General features: G+C 37.7%; 1 protein-coding gene across 3 annotated transcripts in view; it reads right to left on the reverse strand.

Moving 5' to 3' along the window:
- Positions 1 to 26,270, reverse strand: part of ADAM23 (ADAM metallopeptidase domain 23) — a 168,890-nt gene that overhangs the window by 37,708 nt on the left and 104,912 nt on the right. For all 3 annotated transcript variants that reach the window (XM_073879568.1, XM_025887212.2, XM_073879565.1), the window contains exons 8-17: positions 23,623 to 23,699; positions 21,506 to 21,571; positions 14,383 to 14,454; positions 12,225 to 12,388; positions 11,205 to 11,289; positions 10,167 to 10,257; positions 7,724 to 7,772; positions 5,262 to 5,361; positions 1,964 to 2,035; positions 1,150 to 1,239 (exon numbers count right to left, since the gene is read on the reverse strand). In XM_073879568.1, the coding sequence (XP_073735669.1) occupies positions 1,150 to 1,239; positions 1,964 to 2,035; positions 5,262 to 5,361; positions 7,724 to 7,772; positions 10,167 to 10,257; positions 11,205 to 11,289; positions 12,225 to 12,388; positions 14,383 to 14,454; positions 21,506 to 21,571; positions 23,623 to 23,699 (866 nt within the window). The remainder of the gene's footprint in view (positions 1 to 1,149; positions 1,240 to 1,963; positions 2,036 to 5,261; positions 5,362 to 7,723; positions 7,773 to 10,166; positions 10,258 to 11,204; positions 11,290 to 12,224; positions 12,389 to 14,382; positions 14,455 to 21,505; positions 21,572 to 23,622; positions 23,700 to 26,270) is intronic.

Here is a 26,270-nt window from a genome sequence, read left to right on the forward strand (position 1 = left end):
TAGCAAGATAGTTGCAGAATAGAGACAAGGCCCAGATACCACTCTCTGTAGTAAATATGAATCATTAACCAAGGCATTAAATGTTCAGATTTCAAAACCCACGGTTTCAGAGTATTACTTTTGGAAAACAAGGTAATGGCAATTATGTAAAGAAGATAGAGTAGTATGGTTTAAAACAAAAGAGCAAATCACTAAAATATAAACATTTAAGATCTCTCTGAAGATTGATATACACACCCAACCTTCACTAAGTGTACCTATTAGCTTGGATCTTAATCTTGCTTTAGCTAAATATATACAATCAAATTTCAGTGAATTCATATGAACTCCTTTCAGTGACACCAATCACACTGAGGGGGTGGGTAAAAGATGAAGGAAAAAGACCACTGATGTCAAGCAATTTATAGTCTGGTGGGGAACATAAGGCAACTAAGCTAGAATTTCTTTAAAATACCATAATGCTTAATACTTCTTTGTACTGAATAAAATAATAAAATCATGTAACCCAATGGGTTATAAGGAATATTAGAGGTTTAGTAAATGAGAAAAAGGAAGATTTAAAAAATGACTTTTCAAAAATTGACTGGAGATTCTACAGAGGGAAATGAACTGTGTCCATACACACATAAGATGTATATATACACATATAAATATACACACATAGATTACTTCTTTATCCAGCTTTCTTGCCTTTATAGGGGGATTTTAAACCCAAGCATAAAAAATGTGAGCACTAGGTTTTAGGTTCGTGGTCCAAAATAAATGTACATATACATAGTAATAAACTTAAAGAAAAATATTATAAGTAGGTCATATTATTAAATAGACCACAGAAATTGTCCCTCTTCTATTCAACCATTTAAAGTGGTTTTCATCTGCATTAGCAGGACAACTCTCAATGTTTATTTTGGAAGGAGTATGTGTATATTTTCTTAAGGAGGCATTGAAAGATAGGATAGTTGATAGTGCATCATAGTAAAGGTAAATGCTTTGACCCACAGAATTTAGGTAGCTTTGTTGATTCTACAAAATTACGAGGCACATGGTCAATCAACAAATGTGTGGCAAGGTCTACAAATACTCTGCACACATTGAGAGATGTAGCTAACATGTCGATGAAAAGGAAGGCAAAAGTGTCAGTTGACTCACGAGACATGAGGTATTGTTACAGCATGGCCCATCACTGCAGTGGGCCCCGTTGGAGAGAGAGCATTTCTTACAGCACAATCCGTAGCATTCCTAGAGGAAACACTTCACGTGAGTAAGTGAGAAAGCTTACAGGCTAGTCATTCAACCCTCTCTCCACATGTGACTTATAATCCACATGAGGAGACTTATACAATAACAAGCAAATATTTCAGGAAGTAATCACTTTAAACAATGATAAAATTCCTTCCTGCCGTATTTTCCAGCAAAGTATGATCTTCTGTGAGAGGGCTTCTCTACTAAAAAGTAAGCTTATTTCTTAGCAAGCACCTCACCTTCGGTTAGCTCCAATACCTTCTTAAGACTCTATCTAGTTTTGGATTTTTAAAAATATTTTATTTTTAAGATCTCTACACCCAACATGGGGCTTGAACTCATAATCCCAAGATTAAGAGTCCCGGGCTCTACTGACTGAGCCAGGCAGGGGCCCCAAGACTATCTAGTTTTATAAAGACAAAAATAATACACACCATGGAAAGACTATTTCATGATTTGGTAAAATTTGAATGGGCTGAATATGAGCTATGAATTTTTAAGAGGTAGGAGATTTGCTTAGAAGAACCCATTAGGCTTTTTTCAAACAAGGCCATAAGAACATGATTAATTCTAACATGTCTGAGCTGGGACTAAGCACTGATGAGAGAGACGAGAAAGAAAGGCAGTAAGACCACAGAGAAGGACCCTGTAGGCTTCCTGCTATTCTTGTTTGCTCTGGGGAGGAGCTGTGTTGAAGGTAGGAAAGATCTCTTATACCTACCACGTGTAAACCACAGTCACATTCCTCTCCAGCCTCCACATACCCATTTCCACATTCTGTGGGCTCAAATAGCTAAAAGAGATTAGGAAGAGAAAGGAAAAATGTTTTAATTTATCACAGAAAATCAACACACCAGTAGGGCCACATACATGGTCCTATAATCTGCTATCATGTGAAATTCTTCTGTGATCTGTTGTTAACGGCACCTTACAAATGATGTCTGTGTGGGTAACACTGTTCACTTATTAATAACACTTCTAAAAACCGTATTCCAAATGGGGTACTATTTCTTGGAGGATTCTCTGGAGGTGGGCTCCAGAGATGACCTCTACCATTAGAATTACTTATTAATGGAAATAAACTGTCAAAAGGAATAGATCATTTATCATATTTGCTAATGGAGCTAAGATGCAATGCTAAGACTCACAGATATCTAATTTACTGACTCATCTCCAGGCAGCTGAGAAAACACAAAAACTGTCAGAAAGATAAAAATGTTTCAGTCACAGCCAAATGTAACAAATACAATCAAGGAAATGCAAATAAGCGTAGAAAAGGTGCTGCTGGAAATCCATGCCCATCATTCGCATTGAAAATAAATCTGCACTGTTTAAGGCATGTTAAATAAACGTGCAGACATATGCACGGATGTATAGAAATCTCTCAGTTATTCCTGGAGCAATGGAAGAGTCAGATTTCTAGAATAATCCACTCTACTAGTGCTATGAACTTGCTTCCCAGACAAACTATATTGCAATCAACTGTGCCAGCAGTTGAGTGTTTATGAGAAATATTCCTATTTTCCCTCAGCTGGGGCAAGATCTCCATTTGCATGCCCATCATTCTTGGATGAAGACTGGAACAGCACATTCCAACCCAAATGCTCAAAGACAGGAATATGAGAGGGTAAGAGAGACTCCTCCTCCAGGGATCCCAAGGAAGGGTTGCCTTCCACCGAGTCCATCTGAGAAAGACCCGATTCTCCTTCCACTTCCAGTAAGGCAAAGCTCTTATTCAAAGCAAGAAAGTTTTCCAGCATATTGGGGTGAGACTCCTCCATAGGAAAGTCCAATAAGTGAAATCAACAGTCCTGATCTCTGTGGTATTTTATCAGCAGGCCGGAGAAAGTGGAAATGGGAAGCTCAGACTGGAACATGGCTAGCACTCTCCTATCAGGCCTCGCATGGAACCAGCTGCTAGAGCTCACTCTTAGGAGCCTTCTTCCATCCAGCGACAGGTGGAAAACATAGCAGGTGGGAAGGGTCCCACAGCGCAGAAAAGAGGCATGCAGATAATGTGGAATATAGCATGTAAACCACGTATGCATACATTCATTGACTAAAAGCACTTGGAAAAAAAAAAGTCAGTTCTTTGATACATACATACAAACTATTCCACTAGAATCCATAGAGGCTTTTAAAGAAAAATCATTCTGCCATGTAGATTAAAAAAATCCATATTTACTAACTTTTAAAATTGAAGATGTATCATTATTTTCATTTAGTTTCCAAGTTATCAGAATAATTTTCTTTCTACTCACTGGCAATTTCCGAAATCTAATGATGGATCCTCCACACACACTAGAAACCTTAGGACTCAGTGTTGTGCTCTCAGGCACAATGCTTCTAATTGGCTGGTGAGACGCAAGGCAGGTGAAATTAGTCATGTATACTCCAATTCATAAATGTCAGCAGCTCACGTCAATCATTACTACTCATTTCCCCCACTTTGAAGTTTTCAGCTTTCTGTTGCACTGAGATCAATGTCATGAAAGGCAGGCGGCTGAATTTAATGGTGCAAGGTCACTTTAAAATTCCCGTTTCTTTTTCTGCAGACTCACTGAGATTTTATACAGATGTCAGGCATCCAACTACCATCCCCTGACTACAGGGCTATCACTTAATTATGAGGCTAGGAGTAAATTATTCTGTCAGTTATCCACATTAGTCACTGGTTTTTTTTCTGAAGGTTAACATGATTTCACTGCTCTCTCAATTCATAGAGCATTAAACATTTTGTATAGCAAATGGACTATATTTGACTTATTAAGTAGTATTTTCCAAAAGAAATATGAGATATGCAATGTTAGAGTTTCTATACCATCTGCTAATTAGCAGCAATCCTGTCTTTTTGTCTGTTGAGCGATTCATTTCTAAATACGCTATTAGAGGTCCACAGTCCCTTACGCAAAAGCTTTGTAGCCAGTGAGTTTGAAAATTCTGGCTTTGCTACATTTTAAAAAAGTATGATACATTTACAGTGTTCCATGTAATAGCCCTAAGGGGCCTGGTGCACACCCTATAATCAAAAACATTTCTATGTCTGCAGTAATACTTATGAATATTTACACTACGAGGGGTAATAAAGGTTTTCAGTCCAAGACAAGTTTTACTGCCTGACGTGTTTTTTGCAAACTCATAAAAAAGACTTCAAATTTTCAGAGCTTTTTGAGTTAAGGAATTATGGATAAGGATTGTGATAATGTATATATGAATCTTGATGAAATGCCAGTCGACACCACGGACCTTCCCACATAAAGAGACTATATAATAAATAATAAATACAAAAATGTATTTATGAGATCCATAAATACTTTGGGCTACTTTTGGCTAGCTGATATTAGTAATGCTTCCTGTCTAGGAGAATAGACCACTTAAAAAGAAAAAAAAAGCCAGGAAACTAATTATACTTTTAGAATATCAATGGAAAATGGAATTTTTCTCAGAGAAACAGGTTAAAGCAATGTATCTTAATCTAACCCACAATCTCTAAGCAGCAGGATGAAAATCCTAACATGTAAATTTCAAATATATTTTGACTGAAGCATGTTTGTTTCTTTGTTTGGAGAACAAAGTGGGAGGGGTACAGATAGCACTGAAAAATCAGATTCAAAGCAGCAAAACTATAGTTTTATCATGCATTTAAACAGGACCAGGGTTCAACATGATAATGGCTTTTATGACTAAATATTAATCTGATTGACAAATCCCCTCCTCCCCAAAAAGACCTGTTTTCCAAGACAAGTATCTGACATTTGGCAGTGTTCCGTTGTAAAAAGATATGTCTTTTTGCATCTCATTTTATTAAGTCACGGAGCTACTTTTCAACATTTCACAGAGTGAAATGCAAGAATGGCTTTTAAGTCTTTTCCCATAAGAGATTTGTGACTGGATTCTGAGCAGATCTGAGCTGTATATGATTTCAAACGCTATTGCTTTCATAAGTGTTATGTACATTAAACAAATGTCTTGGAAGCAAAAAAAATTAAAGAAATAATTACACTTTCTGAGTTACTAACCTTTGTCGGCCTGTTGAAAAGACAGGCTCCACCCCCTCTCTGTAAAAAGTCTCTATATTCCAAAATGCTGCACTTTGAGAACTTTCGGGAATGCGACACCCTGAGAAAATAAAGAATCAATTATGTAAATAATTTACCAAAAGCAGGCATCAGAGAAGAAAATTAAAACCCTTGAATTAGAACAACATGTTCACTCTGGATCTAGATGATTCCACACAGGTTATGACAAGGCATTTATGTTCAAATTGCCGAATAAGTATGTGTGGTAGAATTTGTAAAAATAGATAGTCAAAGAAAACCACAGATTGGGAGCCAGGTTATAACCTCCTCAGCAACCAAGCCCTTCTGTGCCTGGGCTTGGAAGAGTTTTGGAAAGCTTATCACAAAACTTCTCCACCTAAGCTATATTTTAAAGTGTGGTCATTTTTGTTTGCTCTGTCTCAGTAAAGGCAAGCATTTTTTGCCTCTGTCCTGAATAAAAGATGCAAAGGAACCTACTAGATTTTACTTTGGAGGAAGGAATTGTGAGGGTCAATCTATTAAAGATTATATAATGCAGACTTCAGCAACACCAATGAGGCAAACAAGGAAATCAAGGGAAGAGAAGTATTATACTATACTATATATGCATAGACACAAACATGTATATACATGACTATATATACATATATATGTATATATGTTTTTAGCACATATACACTCGGTAAAAACAGAATTAGAATTAGATAATAGCTTTTTAGGCTCAACCTCAAATATATTCATGACTTAGGAATATGATATGAGCCTCTTTGTGATTTAATTAATCCAATTACTATCTCTATGTCAGTACCTGGGGAGATATTATACACACGGTCAAAGTTAAACTGAATCACATACACTGATTCCTTGGGCATATTTGTTATAGTACTTGATTTGAGAGCGACAGGCCATGGATTCTAGGATGTAATCCTCAAGTTTCTTGTACCCTGATGCATGAGGGTAGTATATGGAAGTTGGAAAAGTTTTTGCCATTGTTGATAGTGATCTCTTAAAGGAACTATGTAGAAATGTATACTTGAGAAAATATATATATTAGCTTGAAATAGTTTTATTCTATCCTCTGGGTGGCCAGTCCAAAAATCCATTTAGAAATTGGGAGTTTTGGGGCACCTGGGTGGCTCAGGAGTTAAGCGTCTGCCTTCAGCTCAGGTCATGATCTCAGGGTCCTGGGATCGAGCCCGGCATCGGGCTCCCTGCTGTGCGGGAAGCCTGCTTCTCCCTCTCCCACTCCCCCTGCTTGTGTTCGCTCTCTCGCTGTGTCTCTCTCTGTCAAATAAATAAATAAAATCTTTAAAAAAAAAAAAAGAAATTGGGAGTTTAGAAGACAGAAGGTGCCTCCCTATAGAAGCAATATTATAAATGGTGTTACCTTCCTATAGTAGTCCGCAAAAATGCTGTTTAAGCCATAATGTTACTAAACTGTGGTAGAACAGTAACGGGAACATGAAGGTCTACAGTTTCAGGTTTAAACTACATTTCTAGAAACATGTTCTAAAGCAGCAGGTAGAATGGTTGACTCTCTCTGCAATCCCTCATGATCACACTCCTCTTTTCCGCCAGGAGCAGGACTCCTTGTGGGAGCGTAAAGAAGGGACTCTGTACAAGTAGGTCAGAGCCTCTGGCCACTGGGGCTCCTCAGGAGAGGGAGAGGACCAGAAACAGGCAATGTATTGAGCAGATCTCTGGCATGTGCAGAAGAAACAGGAGAGAAGCTGAGTGAGACAGCCTCTTACGTCTAGTAGGAGTGGGCTCTAGCTTAGGGAGCCTTGGGTCAATGGCCCCCACAGGGGCAGGGGCTGGGGGAGTGGGGGGGGTGGGGCAATGTTTCCAGGCCTTGGTTCACAGATGCCAATAGCAGCTCCGGGGCAGTGACTCTAGTTCTCCAAGTATCCTCACAAGAGAGGAGATAGTTGAGAAAATGTTCAAATGTCTATCAAGAGATGATACCTAATTTAGACACAATAAATCTGTCTTAATAAAAAAAAAAAAGCTGTATGGATCATATAAGCAGTGTAGTACAATTTTTACTAGAGCAAACATATCTATTTGTGAGTTCCTTAAAATATAAATTGATGACAAAATTGACTTTCACTGACTGCTTCAGGCAGACAACCAGCTCTTAGTCTAAGTGCACTAAAAAATTAATGTATCTACTAAACTTAGAAGCATTTAATAATGGGCTTCTTTTAAAGGTTAATAGAAATAGAAGTTGTTACTATATTTTACTCTTACCAACAACTTTATAAAAAATTAAAATATAAGGTGAATCAGTCCTTTCATTTTTAAAATATCAGATAATTAATGATTGAATTTATACTGAGGGCTGAGCCTAAAAGATCAGTACCTGAGAGACAGTGTATCTAATTATATGCAGCAATGTCAGTGAAAAGCATATATTAAAGGCACAAATAATGAAAATTTACCCTGTTTCCTCCATGATACAGCCACCCCAGGATTCTGTGCAGTCACATTCTAGTCCAATGAAATAAGAAGAAGCAACAGAAGAAGAGAAAAACAACAAAAGTCACATCTTTAATTTGCACTGCAAGTCTTGAGATAATTCCTTATTCCCAATTCCATGTCATGTAGATACAGAATGTGAAGTCTCACCAAACAAAATCTATTTCCATTCAATCAGTATTTCTTTATATCCTTTTGGAAGTATAGGTTGTTTCCTAAGACAACAGCTGGTGAGAAATAAAACTGTCACTCTCTTCATTTTTGTAACTCAGAAAACTCAATTGAGCTCCCAGTTCCAATGTTTAATGAAAAGTAGCCTGGTCTGGAAGTGAAAAGCCTGAGTTCTAGGCCAAGTTCTACCAGACAGGCAAGTCCTGCCGGCAAGTGACTTAGTATTTCTTGGGTCTCAGTGTTTCCACCTTGAAAATGGAGAACAGCCTCTCTGCCTGTCTCCCAGAGTGGTTCGGGGGCTCACACAAGATGAGCGCCAGCGTGCGCTCTGTGAGCAGTGATGCTCTTATCGCACACATGTCATGAGGCATCACTGAAGGCTCCCCAGCAGAGCACACTGGAATTTATAGGAGATAATTCCATTTGCTAGATTCAAAGTGAGGTTCGGCCAGAGACTTGAAGAACACTACGCTCAAAGGTTTAGGAAAAGAGAGCATTCCAAAACAAAAGTGTAAGTCACTGAAACTAAACAACAATCACAAACTCAACCTAGATGCCAGAGACTGACATACTGATATTACGATGGGCTGTTCTTTTCATTTATTTTTTCCTCTTCTCTTTTCTATCACAGACAGAGATATTTTTAAAGAAAGGCTTCCAAATGGATTTTTTAAAAGCCAAAGTTCAGAACTAAAGAACTATCTTCCTAAACAAACAATTCACAAAGGAATAAAACATTTTAGGAAGGAACCACTCCGGGCATCAGTCCTGAACCCCTACTTCTCACCCCACCCCCTCACCCAACTCCGTAACATCTCTCAGCTGACCCCAGCGCTGGCCTCTTCCAGGCCCCAGGGTTCTCAAACAAGGTCATAAACCTGGCCCTCCTCCTTTCTGATACTAAGGCCATCTATCCCAGCTGATGAAACCCAAAACACCTCCTTTAATGTGTACTATGCGTTTCCTTGGGAAAGCAAATACTCTGAGCAAGATATTAATAAACGGAAGTTTGTAGATATTTGCCAAATGCCACCAGACTTAATATACCCATCAACTGATAACTTAATACACCCATAAAGGGAATTGAGAAGCCCCTGGATACGTATTTTGTTTCAAGTTTCCATAACACTATGCATTAATGACAATTATTTGATAGTCGTCAAAAAGGTAGAAAATGTAGGATAATGTTACAGTAGATTTTTGTCCTTTTCTTCCTTGGGGAGCTGAGGTGGGCAGGGAGACCTTTACTTTTGGCGTCTGGTATTTTCACAGAGGGGAGCAGACTTCCACTTAAGAGAACAATTTGAGGGAATACCTCAGTCTTTCTTTCCACAGGATCGCATTATGACTTTTGTGGGTCCTCGGCACTTTTGCCTGATGCCACAAGAAATGTATTAGAAATTGCATTTTACTACTTTGTTGGTCTAAAGAGGAATATAATCCAGGTTGGACTTTATCCTGATTTTTAAAGAAACTGAACTTTTTCATGGACTCCTAAAACCACTGTGGGCTTTGCATACTTTGCCCCTGGAAGCTCAGCCCTGTGCTTCCAACTTCCCCTCCTCTGAGTAACGAAGAGAGTGACGCCAGCAGTCACTGGCTGCATTTTTCCCACTGAGTGGGGTCTGTGGTCCTGTTTGGGCTCCCTCTTGGCACTGCTGGCCCACGAGAGGGTTACCCTCTACCACCCGTCCCCAGGCTTAAAGGGCCCTTAGGGCAGGGCTACCTGTCGGGGAGGCTTCTTCTTGAGCCTTTCTGATGGGACCCTGTGGGTGAGTTCAGTTAGAGGTAGGTAGGTGGGGAAGTTTAATTAGAGTGGGAGCTCCTTTTTGACACTAGATCTAAGCTAGTTCCTGGTCCAGTTGTACTATTATTGACCCCCAGTGGAACTTTATTGACACCTAAGTGTCTACACTCCACTGCTTAGAACCCAGAGGGTGAATATTCACCCCCTCCCTTGAACCCCAACACTCTTGAGATGTGAGAAAGAGCTGCTCCTGTTTTGAGAAAATGAGTGCGATTTTTATGAATTTTGAAGGGGAACTATCTACAACCCAAACAGATTAAGAATTACCTTAAGTTGCTCGTTTGATCATCTTTTTTAAGAGGAAGGAGGTATACTACAATTCAACTATCATGACTTAGGAATGAAAAATATTCATTTATTATTGACTGGACATGCATTATACAGACAGAATGGCACATGAAAGCGAGTAAGAAGGTCAATGTACATACTTGGCTTTCTGCTAGAAGGTTCCCATTGGATTCCAAGGTTTTGAGCCAGGCTCTGCGATAATACTTGTGCCACTGCCATTGGAAGACCATACTGTTTTTCAGAGTTGAAAGTGTGTGGGAGACATTTGAGAGAGTGCACAAAGCTAGTTATTATTTCTTAATCATCACCACATATCATCTCAGTTCCCTAAGTAGAGCCTCACAGCATCAAAAGATGGCATATGCTCCTTCTCACTTCTTCCTTGCAACTGGGCCCAAGAAGCAGAAAGCCTCTCTTCCTATGTGGCATCTCTCAGAACTTGATGCTCTCACATGGAAACATAAAATACAAGCCATAAAAGGCTATGCCCTGATTCAACTCATACCAAACCAAGAATAAATTCAACTTACTACAAATATGCCAAGAGCGGTCTCGACTGAATGACGGCTATTGGGATAAGCTGGTATAATATATTCTGGCATCGATCAGGGTTTAGATATAGTTGGTTCGGCTTTTTGGGTGCTGTTGCCAACAGGCGTAAGGATTTCCTTGATATAAATGAAGGTACTGGAATCCAAACAATGAGACTAAGGAAATATTTGTTTCAATGAATTCTACAGAGATACAGGTAGAAGGCATAAAGCTGAAAAATTTGCATAGGGAGAAAACAAAGATACTGCTTAAATATAATCATAAACTCTTTGATTTAAATGAGTTAAACCTAACATGCATAGGAGAGCATGATGGCTTCAAGTTATTGGGAAAGGAATAAGTTTATAAAAACTTATCCATAGAGGTGGAAAAAAATCTCTGGACCAATCTTTGGCATGCATTTGCCTGACAAACATGAAAAACCATCATTATGAAATGAAGCAATACTTCTTTTCTAACACCAAAGACCACTTTGGGTTCCACTTACTAGTATAAATCACTCATACCTTATTCTTATGTCATTGTCATTTTAAACAAGCCTGAGAGGGATGGAAGCTAGGCCACAGGGAAGAAAGAGGTCAAATGCAAAGATAAAGCTCTACTTTAGGAAAATTGATCAAATTTACCTCATTCACACCAACGCCCCTTGTGCGAGAACAGACACCTCCGAAGTAACTCAGACTGCTTCTCTTATAGTGGAATGTCATACGCCTAAAGAAAAAGGAAGCGCTATCAAGAAACCAACATAGTGACTATCATATATACTCTCCCAAGACACACCTAATCCCTCTTCTACAGTGAACTCCCCAAACTCATTCTTCCTCAAGAAATCAAAAACTACATTTTAAATACCTTTAGACTTAAAAAAAAAGAATACCTTCAGACTTATGTTGTCATAAATACCTTTACATTTATGTTGTGTGAAACAATCTCAGTTGAACAAACATTAATCGAGCACCTACTAAGCACTGACCGATTATTATAAATTATTATACATTGCCGATTATAGACTGAGAGAAAAGGAAGTAAAGAGCTAAGGTGAGAGGCAAGGAAAGAGGAATCTGGTGGGTCTGATTCCAGGACAGAACCTTGGAGGACTGTCTGAAAACAGCTTTGCCATGAATGGAGAAGGAAACCACCTATTATATTGAAAGACCGTATGGTCATCCTTTTCCTCAACGATAAAATCTCAATTTTATTCAATGGTTCACCTCTAAAGACTATATTTCCTGGTCTCTCTTGCAACCCTCTCTATGGGTGGCATGTGATTAAGAGCCAGGAAATGATTTGTTGGTAAAATGGATATGTGAAAGCTATCGGGAAATCTGCTTTAAACGAGCTAACTCAGCTGGAAGGAGGGCTCTTTTGAACTCCTCCGTGACTATATTCCTGGTGCCTGTAATAAAGGCTGGTGCACCAGCAGCCACCTTGAATCATGAGTTGACCCGGAGGATGGAAAGTGTGAAAGTAAGAACGTGCTCTGAAGGTAAGTCTTATGACCATGGAACCACCATCCCAGCACCAGACAACCTACCTCCCTGCTACTTACATAACCAGAGAGAAGAATCAATTCAAGATCAGTACACTTGACATATAACTTAATGGATACAATAAGGGGATAAAGATCAAAGACTGCAGGTACATACGAGATGAGGTGCACAGCATCGGCATGCTGTTTGATACGCTGCCGGTATTTGGAGAACTCATGGAGCATCTGCACAGGGTTGGTGGTGATGTCAATATGATCCTTCTCAGTCCAGGTCTCTACAGCCACCAGGACAACCCTGGTGTTGAGCTGCTCCTTGTAAATCTGAGGGTATACAACAGGACAGGTGCAGGAGGAAAACACTGGGTCAAACATGCACAATCAGTGATTCAGAGTCAGTGGAAGGACAGGAAGGGAGGTGAGAGGAGAACACGAGTTCACAATTAGCTCATTATAAAGAATCTTCTTTTCTTTCTCATTTCCAAGAACAAAAATAAAGAAAGGAAGAACAATCACACAATTCAGCCTCTCCTACAAGACTCTTTCAATCCCAAATCAGCACATTTATTGGCCAGGCATCTCACTAGGGGATGGACAGTAGGTATGTCAAGATTCTAAAGTCTGGACATAAATTCAAAACAGGGTTCAGTAAAATCACTCCCCCAAAGAGTGGCTGGAGCCTGACCTACTGGCTCGGAGTGCAGTACGACCAGTCAGCCCTGCAGGATTGAAACAGGTCACTAAGTCCTTGGACCAGCGCCCAACAACATGGCTAACTTGTCCTTGGAGGCCCAGTGCCATGACACGTAAAAGAACACTGGGAGGGAATCCTAGATCTGGGCCAAAAGAAGGAAAAACAGATTCATATACTCACTTGCCCCTCACCATAGGGTGGCCTCACTCCCAGTACTTAGACTGTATCTTTCTCGACTTTTGTCCCAGATGCTAAACAATTCACACAATTAAGCAATTTCAAAGACGGCTGTTATTTTGTCCTATTTTCAGGCTAATTAAGAAAATAATGGGTGATCTTTGAACACACTGAAGAAAAGGAATATCAGCATGCCTAAATCAACCCGAAGCTATAATGATTTTACAACAAGCGAGTTAAATGTAATGTCTTTTAAAAATTAGTTAGCCAGCTTCAGAACCCAATTCCACTTTGCAAGATGTGGTTCTATTCAATCATGGTGGAAGGACCAACACAGAGATGCTACCAAGTCAACAGCTTTGGCAACTTCTCTTTTCCATATTCACTTATAGTCTTCTTCTGAGAAGACTGCTGACAGGAGCTAAAATTACAGAAGATTAATAAACCAGGTGTAAACTGGCTTTCAGAATTTCAGTCCTAACTCTATATGGCATACTCTGCCCATCCACCTGTATTATACCATTACTCAGCTGTGCCTACAGGTATTATATATTGTGAGTATTTACGTGATGAAAGGTTTGGGGACTGTTTCGAAGGCAGTTCTTTGGAGGAAATAAGTATCATTTAGACAGTTGGCAATTCATAAAAAGTTTTTTTTCCCAATTAAGAGGGAACATACCATAAATATCAGATAAAAATAGATTTAACTGAACAAAATAGCACTTGACATTAGAAAACAAAGTAGTATGCTATATTTAATCTATGACTAGCCAAACTGAACTATGTATTGGAACATAACAAATAATATTCACATCTATGTAATTCTACCTAAATCAGGAAAAAGGAAGAAAATCTTAACCATTATTCTCTGTAACTTACAAAATGAGAGGGAAAAAAATATCAATATGAACGATTTATAGAGCTAGAAGTCTTTGTAAGGAGATATATATCTTACTGTTTCAAATTAATTTTATTTGGGGGACTGCACTTAATTCTGTCATCTAGAAATAAAATCTGAAGCATTCACTACTTAGGAAATAAATGTGAGATCTTAAAAAAAAAAACATACTCCACCTCAATCAATTAGCTCTCTTGCAATATATTTAAGACAATAAGCTCAACTGGTCATCATTAACAAAGTCTCATTTGCCAAGTGTAATTTACCCTCTTTTTAGCAGTTAATTTTCCCTAGTGTTTTTGTCCTTCTAGGCTGGGTGACAAAGAGGTCTAGACATCACTTAGAAGCAACACTAATGCATCTTTGGGATACCGAGAATGACCCAACTGCCCCCCAAACTCTGATAACAGTACTTTTCATGGAAACAGACCATATATGTTTATCAGGCAAATATATGGAAATTTCTTAGCCAGATGAGCTTAAGGATGGTGTTTTTTATTAAACCATCCCGTCTTGGGAAAATAGGTTCAAGAAAACTGGGATACTTACAGAATCCACAAGGTTGACCACGGACTTTGCAAAGTTATTGGTGTGTGCATGAGAAGAGCGATATTTCTTATACTGAGGGGAGGGAAAAGGATAAACCAGTCACTGCCAAATCATCATTTAATGGCAAATTTCAAACTTCAGTAAAAGCAGACATTTCACAGTAATAGTACAAATAGGGATTAAAATAGACAATTCCGCTTGCACCATGTTGGATATAGTGGTGTTTTTTGATTTCTCTATCAGGCAGCAAAACTCCATCTAAAACACCTGTACCAGTTCCAAGTACGCACAGAACCTGTAGAAATCTGTGTGAGAAGCTTTACACCCGATAAGTGAGTAGTTCATTCAGTCTTAATGTCTACAAATGCAATCTTCTTGTGTTCACCGAAACAACCATTACAGTTTACGAAGGGCTTAGCCAAGAAATTTAGTCCCAACCGGACACCCTTCTCCCTTTAAACTCAAGACCAGACACTGGTCAAGAAAATTTCTTAGGCAGCACTCTAGATACTGGCCATGATATAGAACGCATTTTTTATACATTTTAGTTTATTCTTTCAGAAGAAAGCCTCCTCGAAATGAGGCTTGGCTTTTGACTGTTCCAATTCAGCACAAAGGAGGGACAAAAAGTAAAAATGAAGTGCGTGGATAGTTTAAGATTGTTTATGGTTATTTATGATTATTTAAGAAAATAAGTAAAAATAAATTAATAGAATAATTCCATTACAACATCTGGAGGGCTACAGTTTTAGCAAAGAACACTGCACAGTATGTCTTTGAGAGGACATTTGAAAACTGGAGTCTACCACAGGGGGATCACGCCCTCTACTGAGGAAAAAGGAAAACATACTCAAAACTACTGAATCAGATTTGCACCATAAATCTTTAAAATCTGTCTTTAATCATAACATATCTTTCATAAAGATTAAAAATGGATCTACTCTGGAAATCCATGAAATTCTTTTTTTTTCCTCCTCTGCCCACTTTCATATTATAAATTTGTCAGGCTTTCTTCATTTCATTCTCTCTCTACCCTGGTATGATTTTCTTTTTAAGATTTTTTTGTTTATTTATTTGTCAGAGATAGAGAGCACAAGCAGGGGGAGTGGCAGGCAGAGAGAGAGGGAGAAGCAGGCTTCCTGCTGAGCAGTGAACCCGATGTGGGACTCGATCCCAGGACCCGGGGATCATGACCTGAGCCGAAGGCAATCGCTTAACCGACTGAGCCACCCAGGCGCCCCCTGGTATTACTTTTTTTTTAAACAAAGAATATATGTCTTCATGCTTACATACCTGATATTTATTTTTTATGATACTTTATACAACCCATGACAACCCATGACAAATGTACAATAAATCAGTACTGTGCTATTGGTAGCATTCACTAATTTATTACCATTTTGCATTTATAACACTTAACTATGATGTGAATGTTTATATCCCCCCAAATTCGTATGTTGAAATCCTAACTCCCAAAATGATGGTATTAGGAGGTGGGGCCTTTGGGAGATGCTTTGGTCATGAGGCAGAACGCTAATGAATGGGATTAGTGCCTCGAAGGAAGCTCCAGAGAGCTCCCTTGCCCCTTGCCCCTTGCACCAGAGGAAGTGCGGACAGAGCGAGGTGCTGCCTATGAATTGGGAAGCAGGTCCTCACCACCTGCTGGCACCATGATCTTGGGCTTCTCAGCCCCTAGGATGGTGAGAAGTAAATTTCTGTTATTCATAAGCCACCCAGTCTGTGGTGTTTTGTTAGATCAGCCCGAATGGACTTGGACTCAGAATGGACTCAGGCTTGATGTTACTGCTGCCACCATGAGTCATAACCTGACCCAAACTGTCTCCATGTGTTCTTTAAGAGTAAACATCAATCTGTGCATGTAACTGGGCCAAAAACATCATATTGATCTAAGAATCTTAAGGCACGTTAACAGGGTTTTCAAACCTGGCATAAAGAAGTTGCTGTAAATAGCTAAGCATTTTAAGTTGTCCAGCAAATTCCACGCGCTAAAAAATTTCAAAGATATTTTTTAAAGTAAAAGCAAAAGCCTCAGCATTAAGTTCCTTTGGGGTGATGAAAATATTAGAAGTCTTGACATTAAGAAGCACATATTACAAAAAGAAATGAAAAATATTAACTGACACCTATTCTAAGGCAGTGGTGTTATATACCTATGACACTTAACTTTTATTTTGCTTCTGAACATTAATTTGTCCATTTTGGAGACTTCTTTTTGTAGTATAATGATCATGGGAAAATATGACATGCAAGTTAAAAAATTAATGAGGTCTTTTTTGATGTTGTGATGTTTTTCACTTATTTCCTATTTTTAATCTCCATGTCTCTGATTTCCTTTATAGAAAGCTCTCTCTGCTGTGGGGTAAGTGAATTAGAAAGGGTCAAGCATGGGAGCAAGAGTCCAGGTAAAAGATAATGAAGGCTGGACATCTGCAGAGAGAAGTGGGTGGACACACTATGAAGGTAGGCTTCCCAGGACTTACTGAAGTATAGGATGTGGAAAGTGAGGATAGAGAAGAATAAAGGATGACTCCCAGGTCTTGAATTGGAATAGCTGGGGGAATAGAGGTGACATTTAAAATAATGAGAAAGACCAGGTGAAGAGAAGCTTAGGACTCAGGGATCAAGAGTGCTGATTTAGAAATTTAAGAGATGCCTATTCAATACTGAAGCTGGCATGCAAGTAGACAGTTGATACATAAGTATGGACTCAGGAGGCTAGAGGCATAAAGTAGAGAGTGATGAATTTAAAGTCATGATATATATTTTTTAAGACTTTACTTATTTATTTTGAGGGGGGAGGGGCAGAGGCCGAGGGAAAGAGAAAATCTCCATCAGACTCCCTGCGGAGCTCGGAGCCCAATGTGGGGCTCGATCTCACGACCCTGAGATCATGACCTGGGCTGAAACCAAGAGTTGGATGCTCAACTGACTGAGCCACCCAGGCGCCCCTAAAGTCATGATATTAATTAAAGACTGAGACTGGAAGTGTTCACATTGGAAGAGTTATGGAGAGAAAAGAGAGCCCAAAACCAAGCTATGAGCACTCCCATAATCCTAGAGGCCAGATGCAAAAGACTAAGAAGGAAGGGCCGGTAAATTGGGAGAGCTGTTGTGTCAACAGAAGCCGAAAGATGAAGAAAATGTTTCACAGAGGAGAGCATAATCAACCGTGTCCACTGCGGCTGAGAGCACGAAAGAGAACCGCTAGGGTACCCATGCGATTTGTTCACTGGAAGTCCCACTTAATTGAGCAGCTAGGGTTTACCAGGATCTATAAGTGTTTCTCAACAAGGATTTGCTCCTCACAACTCTATGAGGTGGGTTTTATTAGACCATTTTAGAAATGTGGACAGTGAGGTTCAGAGAGAGGACAAAGAACTTATCCAAGGTCACACAGCTGGAATTCAATGTCTACTCTGGGTTGAGATAGGCGATAAACTTGTTCAGTGAACAATTATGATAAAATAGGTTAATGTATATTCCCAAGAAATCACAGTTCTTGATGAGAACTCGTAATTTGTTAATGTGCCCATAAAGTATAGTGGTTTTCAAATAGGGTTCAAATTGAGGTTTAAATTGAGAAATATTTGAGCTATAACACACTTGCACTCGGACTTACACGTATGGATACAGCAAAAATGTAAGCAAAACATTTTTCGCGCACTTTAAAATATTTCAACCAATTTTCTATTAGAATAAGGCTTTTCATATTTATATTTAGCTCAAGTGGCTCAAAGAAATGTTTGTAGACCCTTATCAAGGCTATAATTGGCTTACAAATTAGGTTCCACCAGCTAGCTACCAAGATGCTTTCTACAAAATTGAGGGATTTTCCTTTCCTAATTGAAAGCCACCGATAACATGATGCTTGTTCAAAATAAGGTGTCTGCCTTTTTTCAGGAAGCCAATATTAGGTTACTCTGAATTAAAGAGATTAGCTTGAATGTGAATGTAGGCAAAATGTTTCTATTCCCTGCATGAATGAGAAATAATTTTGCATACAAAGAAAAATATGCAATCTCCATTTATGATAAAACTGACTTTCACATTTTGTGATCACTGAAAATAATTTACATTTCAAGTGCCAAATTTATTTTTCCTTCCTGAACAATTACAACCCTTAAAGAAATTTGCTTTTTGAAAAAAATTAAAATTAGAGCTTGATTTTCAATCTGAGGGTGACAGTTATCAAAACAACCGTGTTGCCTCATCTGGCACAAAGATTGTATGATGATGAGTCATTTCAAGGATGATCATTCTAAAAGCCAACAGTAAAGCTCCAGGTATTAAAAAAACAGATGTTAATTATTCTAGTTCAGTTTTACCTTCAAAAATGTGAATTTCAGGATCTGACCCATGTTCTGACTTACTACTTCTTCGTGGCAATCAAATTCAAAAACAATCTTCATTTTTTTCATTTCATATAAAGCACACCTTAAAAAAACTTTTTTTCTCACCTCTCAAAAGAAAAAAAATCCTTATAAAATGACACACTTCTGTGGGCCTAGGATGTAACCTGGTCTCAAAGCAAAAGGAATATTCTGTCCCATTAAAGGCCAGATGTAAGGTTTATTCAAATAGTAGAAATCACTCAGGTAATTTCTTTCTACTTGAGGTATTATTACTACTCGAGAATAAAGCTTTCTTTTTATTTAATTTCTTACTATGTATTCCTTGCAAGTTTATCAGTGAAAATTACAATTCTTTTAGTCTAGTTTCAAAGATAGATGAACATATCATGACTAGTTCTCTCTCAATTTTAATAAAATAATAATAAAATAATTACCAAGGTTTACCATTAACAAATTTGGTAGCATAAAGAAGGTAACTTTATCACAGAATATATGGTATAAAGTGCAGAAAATTTCCATATATGAAAATGATATTTTAAATGGGAGGGTGCTGTTTTATATTCATAAGACAGAGACAAGATTATTTGAATGCTTCCATTTAAAAGGATTAAAATATAAATTCAAAGTAGACAATATTTTTTAAAAATTATTGTTTCCTATTTATACAGTTGCCGATACATACTCTGATTGATGATAGTTTTAGATTATGGTGGAACAGGAGATGTGGAGATAAGAGTCTTGGGTTGGAGAAGGGTTCTATGCATTCCCAGCTCTCTGTGAATGTACTTTGTGAATTTAGAGGCATTGCACGTATCACAATTATTCCTTCCACTACTTCAAAAGTATTTGCATAATGGATATTAGAAAAAGCGGAAATGTCTAACGCCATAGTTTCATGCCACAACGCTAAGGACTGAGAAGTACCTACAAAAACTTTCAATGTCCCAGTCAACAAAAATAGTTCAGATGAAAAATTATCTTGGGGTTTCAAGCAAATTAATGTCCTTCTGAAACGCTTAGTTTAGCCTTCATTATCTAAAATGGCTGTCTACACATTTGGTTTTCCTTCCGACCAGAGAGGATCTCGCCTCTGCTTCTTCTAACATATATCAAGCAATATATTTAAAAGCTACTGGTAAATAAAATAAATCTGCATATATAATTAACAGGTACTCCACTGAATAATACTCAACATAACTGAACCAGTACTTGGCAATTAGTAAAAAATGTCTGCTAATGTAGAGAGTCAAATAAAAGTTTAAAAAATAAGTCACCATATTTTTAAATTTATGGTTTCAAGGCTTTTTCTTGAGTAGGGTCTACTAATAGAATTTCACACTATCATTTTACCCTATCGTCTACTAATCTAATTTGGCCTCCTTAAAGTAAAACAAGGACTTAATGATATATGCAAAGCAATCTGAATTTTTGTTGCAATCTTTTACAAGTTTGTCACCCATACCTGACTTTTAAGTATTTCTTGATATATTCTCATCTTTCCAGAAATATAACTCAGTTTTCATAAAAACAACTGCTCTTTGTCTTAGTTTATACAATTTCTTAAATTAAATTATATAGTTACAACAAGAAGTACAACGAGCCTACACAGTCTGGGAGGTGCAGCAAAGGGGTGCTGGAGCCAGCTCCCAACAGTTCACAAGAGCGAACTGGATGCAACTTTTCCCAGCTCCTCATTTAGTGAGCTCACTCCAGTAGCTTGAAATCAGCCATGATGGGAGTATTTACATCACAGGTATCAGTAACCATTATAAATCAAGGCTTTTTTTTCCCAGAGAGCTAAGTGTTAAACATTTAAGCATACCCCAAGTGTTGGTTATACTAGTTATACTAGCAAACACCCTACTGGACAAGACTCTTTAGAAAGCTCTAGGCTTCCACCAACCTGTTTTACAAGGGACACGATTAAGTAAAACATGGTTAAGAAAGGTTTCTACTTGGGGTGCCTGGGTGGCTCAGTCGCTTAAGCATCTGCCTTCAGCTCTGGTCATGATCCCCGGGGCCAGCCTTTAGTAGGGCTCCCTGCTAAGCGGGGAGCCTGCTTCTCCTTCTCCTTCTGCCCCTCTCCCTGGCTCATGCTTGCTTTCTCTCTCTCAAATAAATAAATGAAACCTTTAAAAAAAGAAAGTTTCCACTCTATTTTCAAGAACAGCCAGTGGAGGCAAAAATTATTTTCCATGTCTTTTAAGTGTTATTGAGATGACACATTAAATCACACTGTACTTTGACATAAGTAGCACAATATTATTCATCTTTCCAAAATTTAAAGAAGATAAATCATCAAAGAGTGTCTCTCTGGATATGCCTTTATTATACATCTTCACTTCCTATAATTACATTTGCCACAAGTCATAATAATTAGTAAGAAAAAAATGTTCTCAGAACAAAGACGTGGAATAAAATTAGAAAGTAGTGGCCAAATACATAGAAGAAGAAAAGTAGAGAATAAGAATTTTAAATGAAGGTATGTAAAAGATGTCAAACAAATAGGTAAATCCATTCATCATAACCACTAAATATTCATCTATTTATTAGAGGTGTGAAAATTCTATAAAGCCCAGTGTCTCCGAACACCATGAAATAAATCAAGTCATTCAATAGTTCCAAAGAAATAAAGCATCTAAATACATTGGCCCTAATAAGTAAGAAATAATGATTCAATATAAAGTGAAATGTAATCTTTCTTAAGCAAGCTGCCAGGCCTAAAACTCACTGATTCTTTATATTCTTACCGTTTTGTGATCATTAACAATCATAAGTTCCAAGTATTTCATTTCTTCAAACACACCGCGAGATGGCTGTGGAAAATAAAAATATAGTCAGAATGGTGGTGGATATATCTCTGATGCTGACTATTAACTTGTAGATTGACTTTGAATTTCAAAAAGAACGCTTTGCTGCCTACTTTATAAAAAAACACCCTGGAACAAACTTGGTAAGCAAAATCGAAGACAGCGACTGTAAAGTCTGGATAAACATTCAAGTATTCAGAAAAGAACTGTATTTAATTATCATTAAAATAGGGGCACCTGGTGGCTCAGTTGGTAAGCGTCTGCCTTCAGCTCAGGTCATGATCCCAAGGTCCTGGGATGGAGCCCCACATTGGGCTCCCTGTTCAGCAGGAAGTCTGCTTCCCCCTCTCCCATTCCCACTGCTTGTGTTCCCTCTCTCACTGTCTCTCTCTCTCTGTCAAATAAATAAATAAAATCTTTAAAAAAAAAATACTCATCAAGATAGAGAAAACCCTGTGTTTTTTTTTTTTAAGATTTTTTTAAAGTAATCTCTACTCCCAATATGGGGCTCGAACTCATGACTCCAAGATCAAGAGTCTCATGCTCCACCAACTGAGTCAGCCAGGCACCCCCAGCCCATGTTATTTTTATATGATTTTCATATGGAAAAATATCCTAGAGAAAAGTATACAGTATAATTCTGCTAAAATAAATAAATCTCAATTTCTTTGGCATTAAAATGTGGTAAAAAAAGATTCTTATCTACTTAAAACTTCAAAGGAAATCTACTTAAAGCTCATTTAATAAGAACAGCACAGTGTGTGTGGAAAACAGTTATCAATATAGTCAAAAGAAACATTAAGTCACTGGAGTGAAATTTTAATAATAATGTACTAAATCTTAACCACACAACTTCTCAAAGGAACAAACATTGATAATTACTATTTTCTAAATGCTTCTAAATTTTTATTATTCCTAGATAATTTTAAGAGCAAGTGCTAAGCATCTGAATTATCATTTGGGCTTTCTTTTTTCGTAGTTGAAAACCAATAATGGTAACTCTTTTTTTCTTTACGTACAAGGTCATTGATCAGTTTATATTTGATAGGGGTGGACTGTAGTGAAATGTCAGTAGCCTATATAAAACTTATTATTACCAACCACATCTTCAAGAGTAAGAAAAAAACTCTAAGCAAAAAAACAAAATTTGTATCTATAATCACCATAACATGAAGACAGGCTCATAAAAGAGAGGATGATTTAACCTGTAACTAAGTTTCTGATGACTGGTGGTCTAATTTTTTCACAAAAAAATACATTCAGCAAAACATTATCTAAAATGTGCAATTTTCAGTATAATTACTCATTAAGTTATCTAGTAAATTACCATGTAATCTATATGCTGTGGAATTAATTCTCAGTTACATAGTATTCACCATGTAATTACGAAACAGTCCCCATCATTACAAGCTTTCTAATCTATTATGAAAAAGACTAGGAACATAATTTCAGTTACAAAGCTCCTATACATTTATCAATACATGGGAGCTATCCTACAGTTGCTGATTATATAATTACATGATTCGTACTTGGTAACTGTCATGACACCAATGGTCAAAAAGATCCTCAAGAAAACATATCCAGCTTCAAATTTTGGTACAACAGAGCTTTCAATTTGAAAGAGCTACAAATAGGCATCATTAGCCAACATTTCAAAACCTAATACTACCCCTTACTTTTTTGGTGAACAAAAATGCTTCATAATGTTATATAAGCCATATAAAAAAAAAAGTCTGCTGTACTTTTAATAGAAAAAAAACGCACTGTACTTTTCATAAGAAAATGCTTTGAAAATGAAGCTAAAATAATACATTTCTTATATGCCATCAGGGTTCACAGGACACTGTAACCAGTGTACCTCAAATAGAAAAAGCTGAATAAAAAGCAATATGCCTATAAGACGCAAACCATAGGAGGAGTTTGGTTTGTTGTTTTGGTTTGTGAGAGGATATTGCCCAAATCTCAACTGCTTCAGATACACTCAGATACTATGTGATTTCAGGCACACAATTTAGCTGAGTGAAGTGGCCCCACCTATGGTTCAATGCCACACTCACATTCACTGCTCTCTTCCTTCTCCTTTTCAACCATTGTAATTCAGACAGAAAGGGCCACTGGTCACTGCTTTCCATACCTGTGTAAAAGAAAAAGGAATACAAAAGTTTATACTTGACTGCAGTTCAATAGGAGTATGTTTTTAAAATATGTGAAAGTACCAAAACTAAAGCAGGAAGAAATAGAAAATTTGAACAGACCAATTACCAGCATTGAAATTTAATCAGAAATCAAAAAACTCGCCCAAAATAAAAGTCCAGGACCAGATGGCTTCTCAGCCGAATTCTACCAAACATTTAAAGAAGAGGAAATACCTATTCTTCTCAAACTATTTAAAAAAAAAAAAAGAATCGGAAGGAAAACTTCCAAATTCATTCTATGAGGCCAGTATCACCCTGATTCTAAAAGCAAATAAAGACACCACAACAAGAGAACTACAGACCAATATTCCTGATGAACATAGATGCAAAAATCCCCAACTAAAATATTAGCAAACTGAATCCAATGATACATAAAAAAAAAAAAAAACCATACACCACAATCAAGTGGGATTTCTTTCCAGGACACCAGTGTGGTTCGTTCAATATTCACAAAACAATCAACATGATATACCACGTCAATAAGAGAAAAGATAAAAACCATATGATCACTTCAACAGATGCAGAAAAAGCATTAGACAAAGTACAACATCCACTCATGAGAAAAGTCCTCTGCAAAGTACGGCTAAAGGGAACATACTTCAACATAATAAAAGCCTTATATGAAAAACCCACAGCCAACATCATACTCAAGAGGGAAACACTGAGAACTTCTCCCCTAAGGTCAGGAACAAGACAAGCATGTCCACTCTCACGACTTTTATTCAATATAGTACAGCAAGTCCTAGCCACAGCCATCAGACAACAAAAAGAAATAAAAGGCATCCATCTTGGTAGGGAAGTAGGAAAACTCTCACTATCTGCAGATGACATGATACTGTATATAGAAAACCTGAAAGACTCCACCAAAAAACTACTAGAACTGACAAATGAATTCAGTAAAGTCGCAGGATACACAATCAATGTACAGGAATCTGTTGCATTTCTATACACTAATAATGAAGCAGCAGAAAGTGAAATTAAGAAAATAATCCCATTTACAATTGCACCAAAAACAATAAAATATCTAGGAATAAACTTAACCAAAGAGGTGAGAGACCTGTACTCTGAAAACTATAAAACACTGATGAAAGAAATTGAAGATAACACAAAGAAACAGAAAGACAATCCACGCTCGTGGACTGGAAGGACATGTATTGTTAAAATGTCTACACTACCCAAAGTAATCTACAGACTTACTGCAATCCCTATCAAAATACCAAAGCATTTTCCACAGAACTAGAAACAACCAATCCTAAAATTTGTATTGGAGCCACAAAAGACCTCAAATACCCAAAGCAATCCCGAAAAAGAAAAACAAAACTCAAGGTATCACAATTCCAGACTTCAAGTTATATTACAAAGCGGTAGTGACTAAAACAGTATGTTCTGGCACAAAAACAGACACACAGATCAACGGAATTGAATAGAAAACCCAGAAATAAACCCACAATTATATGGTGAATTAATCTTCAACAAAAGAGGAATGAATATAAAATGGAAAAAGACAATCTCTTCAACAACAGCTTTGTGCAAAAGAATGAAACTGGACCACTTTCTTTGCACCACACACAAAAATAAACTCAAAATGGATTAAAGACCTAAACGTGAGGCCTAAAACCATAAAAATCCTTGAAGAGAGCACAGGCAGTAATTTCTCTGACATCAGCCATAGCAACATTTTTCTGGATATGTCTCCTGAGGCAAGGGAAACAAAAGCAAAAATAAACTATGGGGACTATCTCAAAATAAAATGTTTTTGCACAGCAAAGGAAACAATCACCAAAACTAAAAGGCAACCTACTGAATGGGGGAAAATATTTACAAATGACATATCCGATAAAGGGCTAGTATCCAAAATGTATAAAAAATGGATACAACTCAATACCCAAAAACCAAATAATCCAATTAAAAAAATGGACAGAAGAGGGACGCCTGGGTGGCTCAGTCAGTGAGGCATCCAGCTCTTGATTTTGGCTCAGCTCATGATCTCGGGGTTGTGGGACTGAGCCCTCACTGGGCTGCATGCTGGGCGTGGAGCCGGCTTGGGATTCTCTCTCCCTCTCCCACTGCCCCTCCTCTGCTGTACATGCAGAAAAAAAAAAAAAGATTATAAAAAAGGACAAAAGATATGAACACACATTTCTCCAAAGAAGATATCCAGATGCCCAAGAGACACATGATGATCAATATCACTCATCATCAGGGAAATGCAAATCAAAACTATCACCTCACACCTGTCAGAATGGACAAAATCAAAAACACAAGAAACCACAAGTGTTGGTGAGACTGTGGAGAAAGGGGAACCCTCCTACACTGCTGGTGGGAATGCAAGCTGGTGCAGCCACTCTGGAAAACAGTATGGAGGTTCCTCAAAAAGTTAAAAATAGAACTACCCTACAATCCAGCAATTGTACTACTAGGTATTTACCAAAAAAATACAAAAATGCTAATTCAAAGGGATACATACACCGCTGTGTTTATTGCAGCATTATTTACAATAGCCAAACTAT

The sequence above is a fragment of the Callorhinus ursinus genome, unplaced genomic scaffold (assembly GCF_003265705.2).
Source record: "Callorhinus ursinus isolate GAN/ISIS: 27379988/994484 unplaced genomic scaffold, GSC_fseal_2.0 scaffold2, whole genome shotgun sequence".
Taxonomy (NCBI): domain Eukaryota; kingdom Metazoa; phylum Chordata; class Mammalia; order Carnivora; family Otariidae; genus Callorhinus; species Callorhinus ursinus.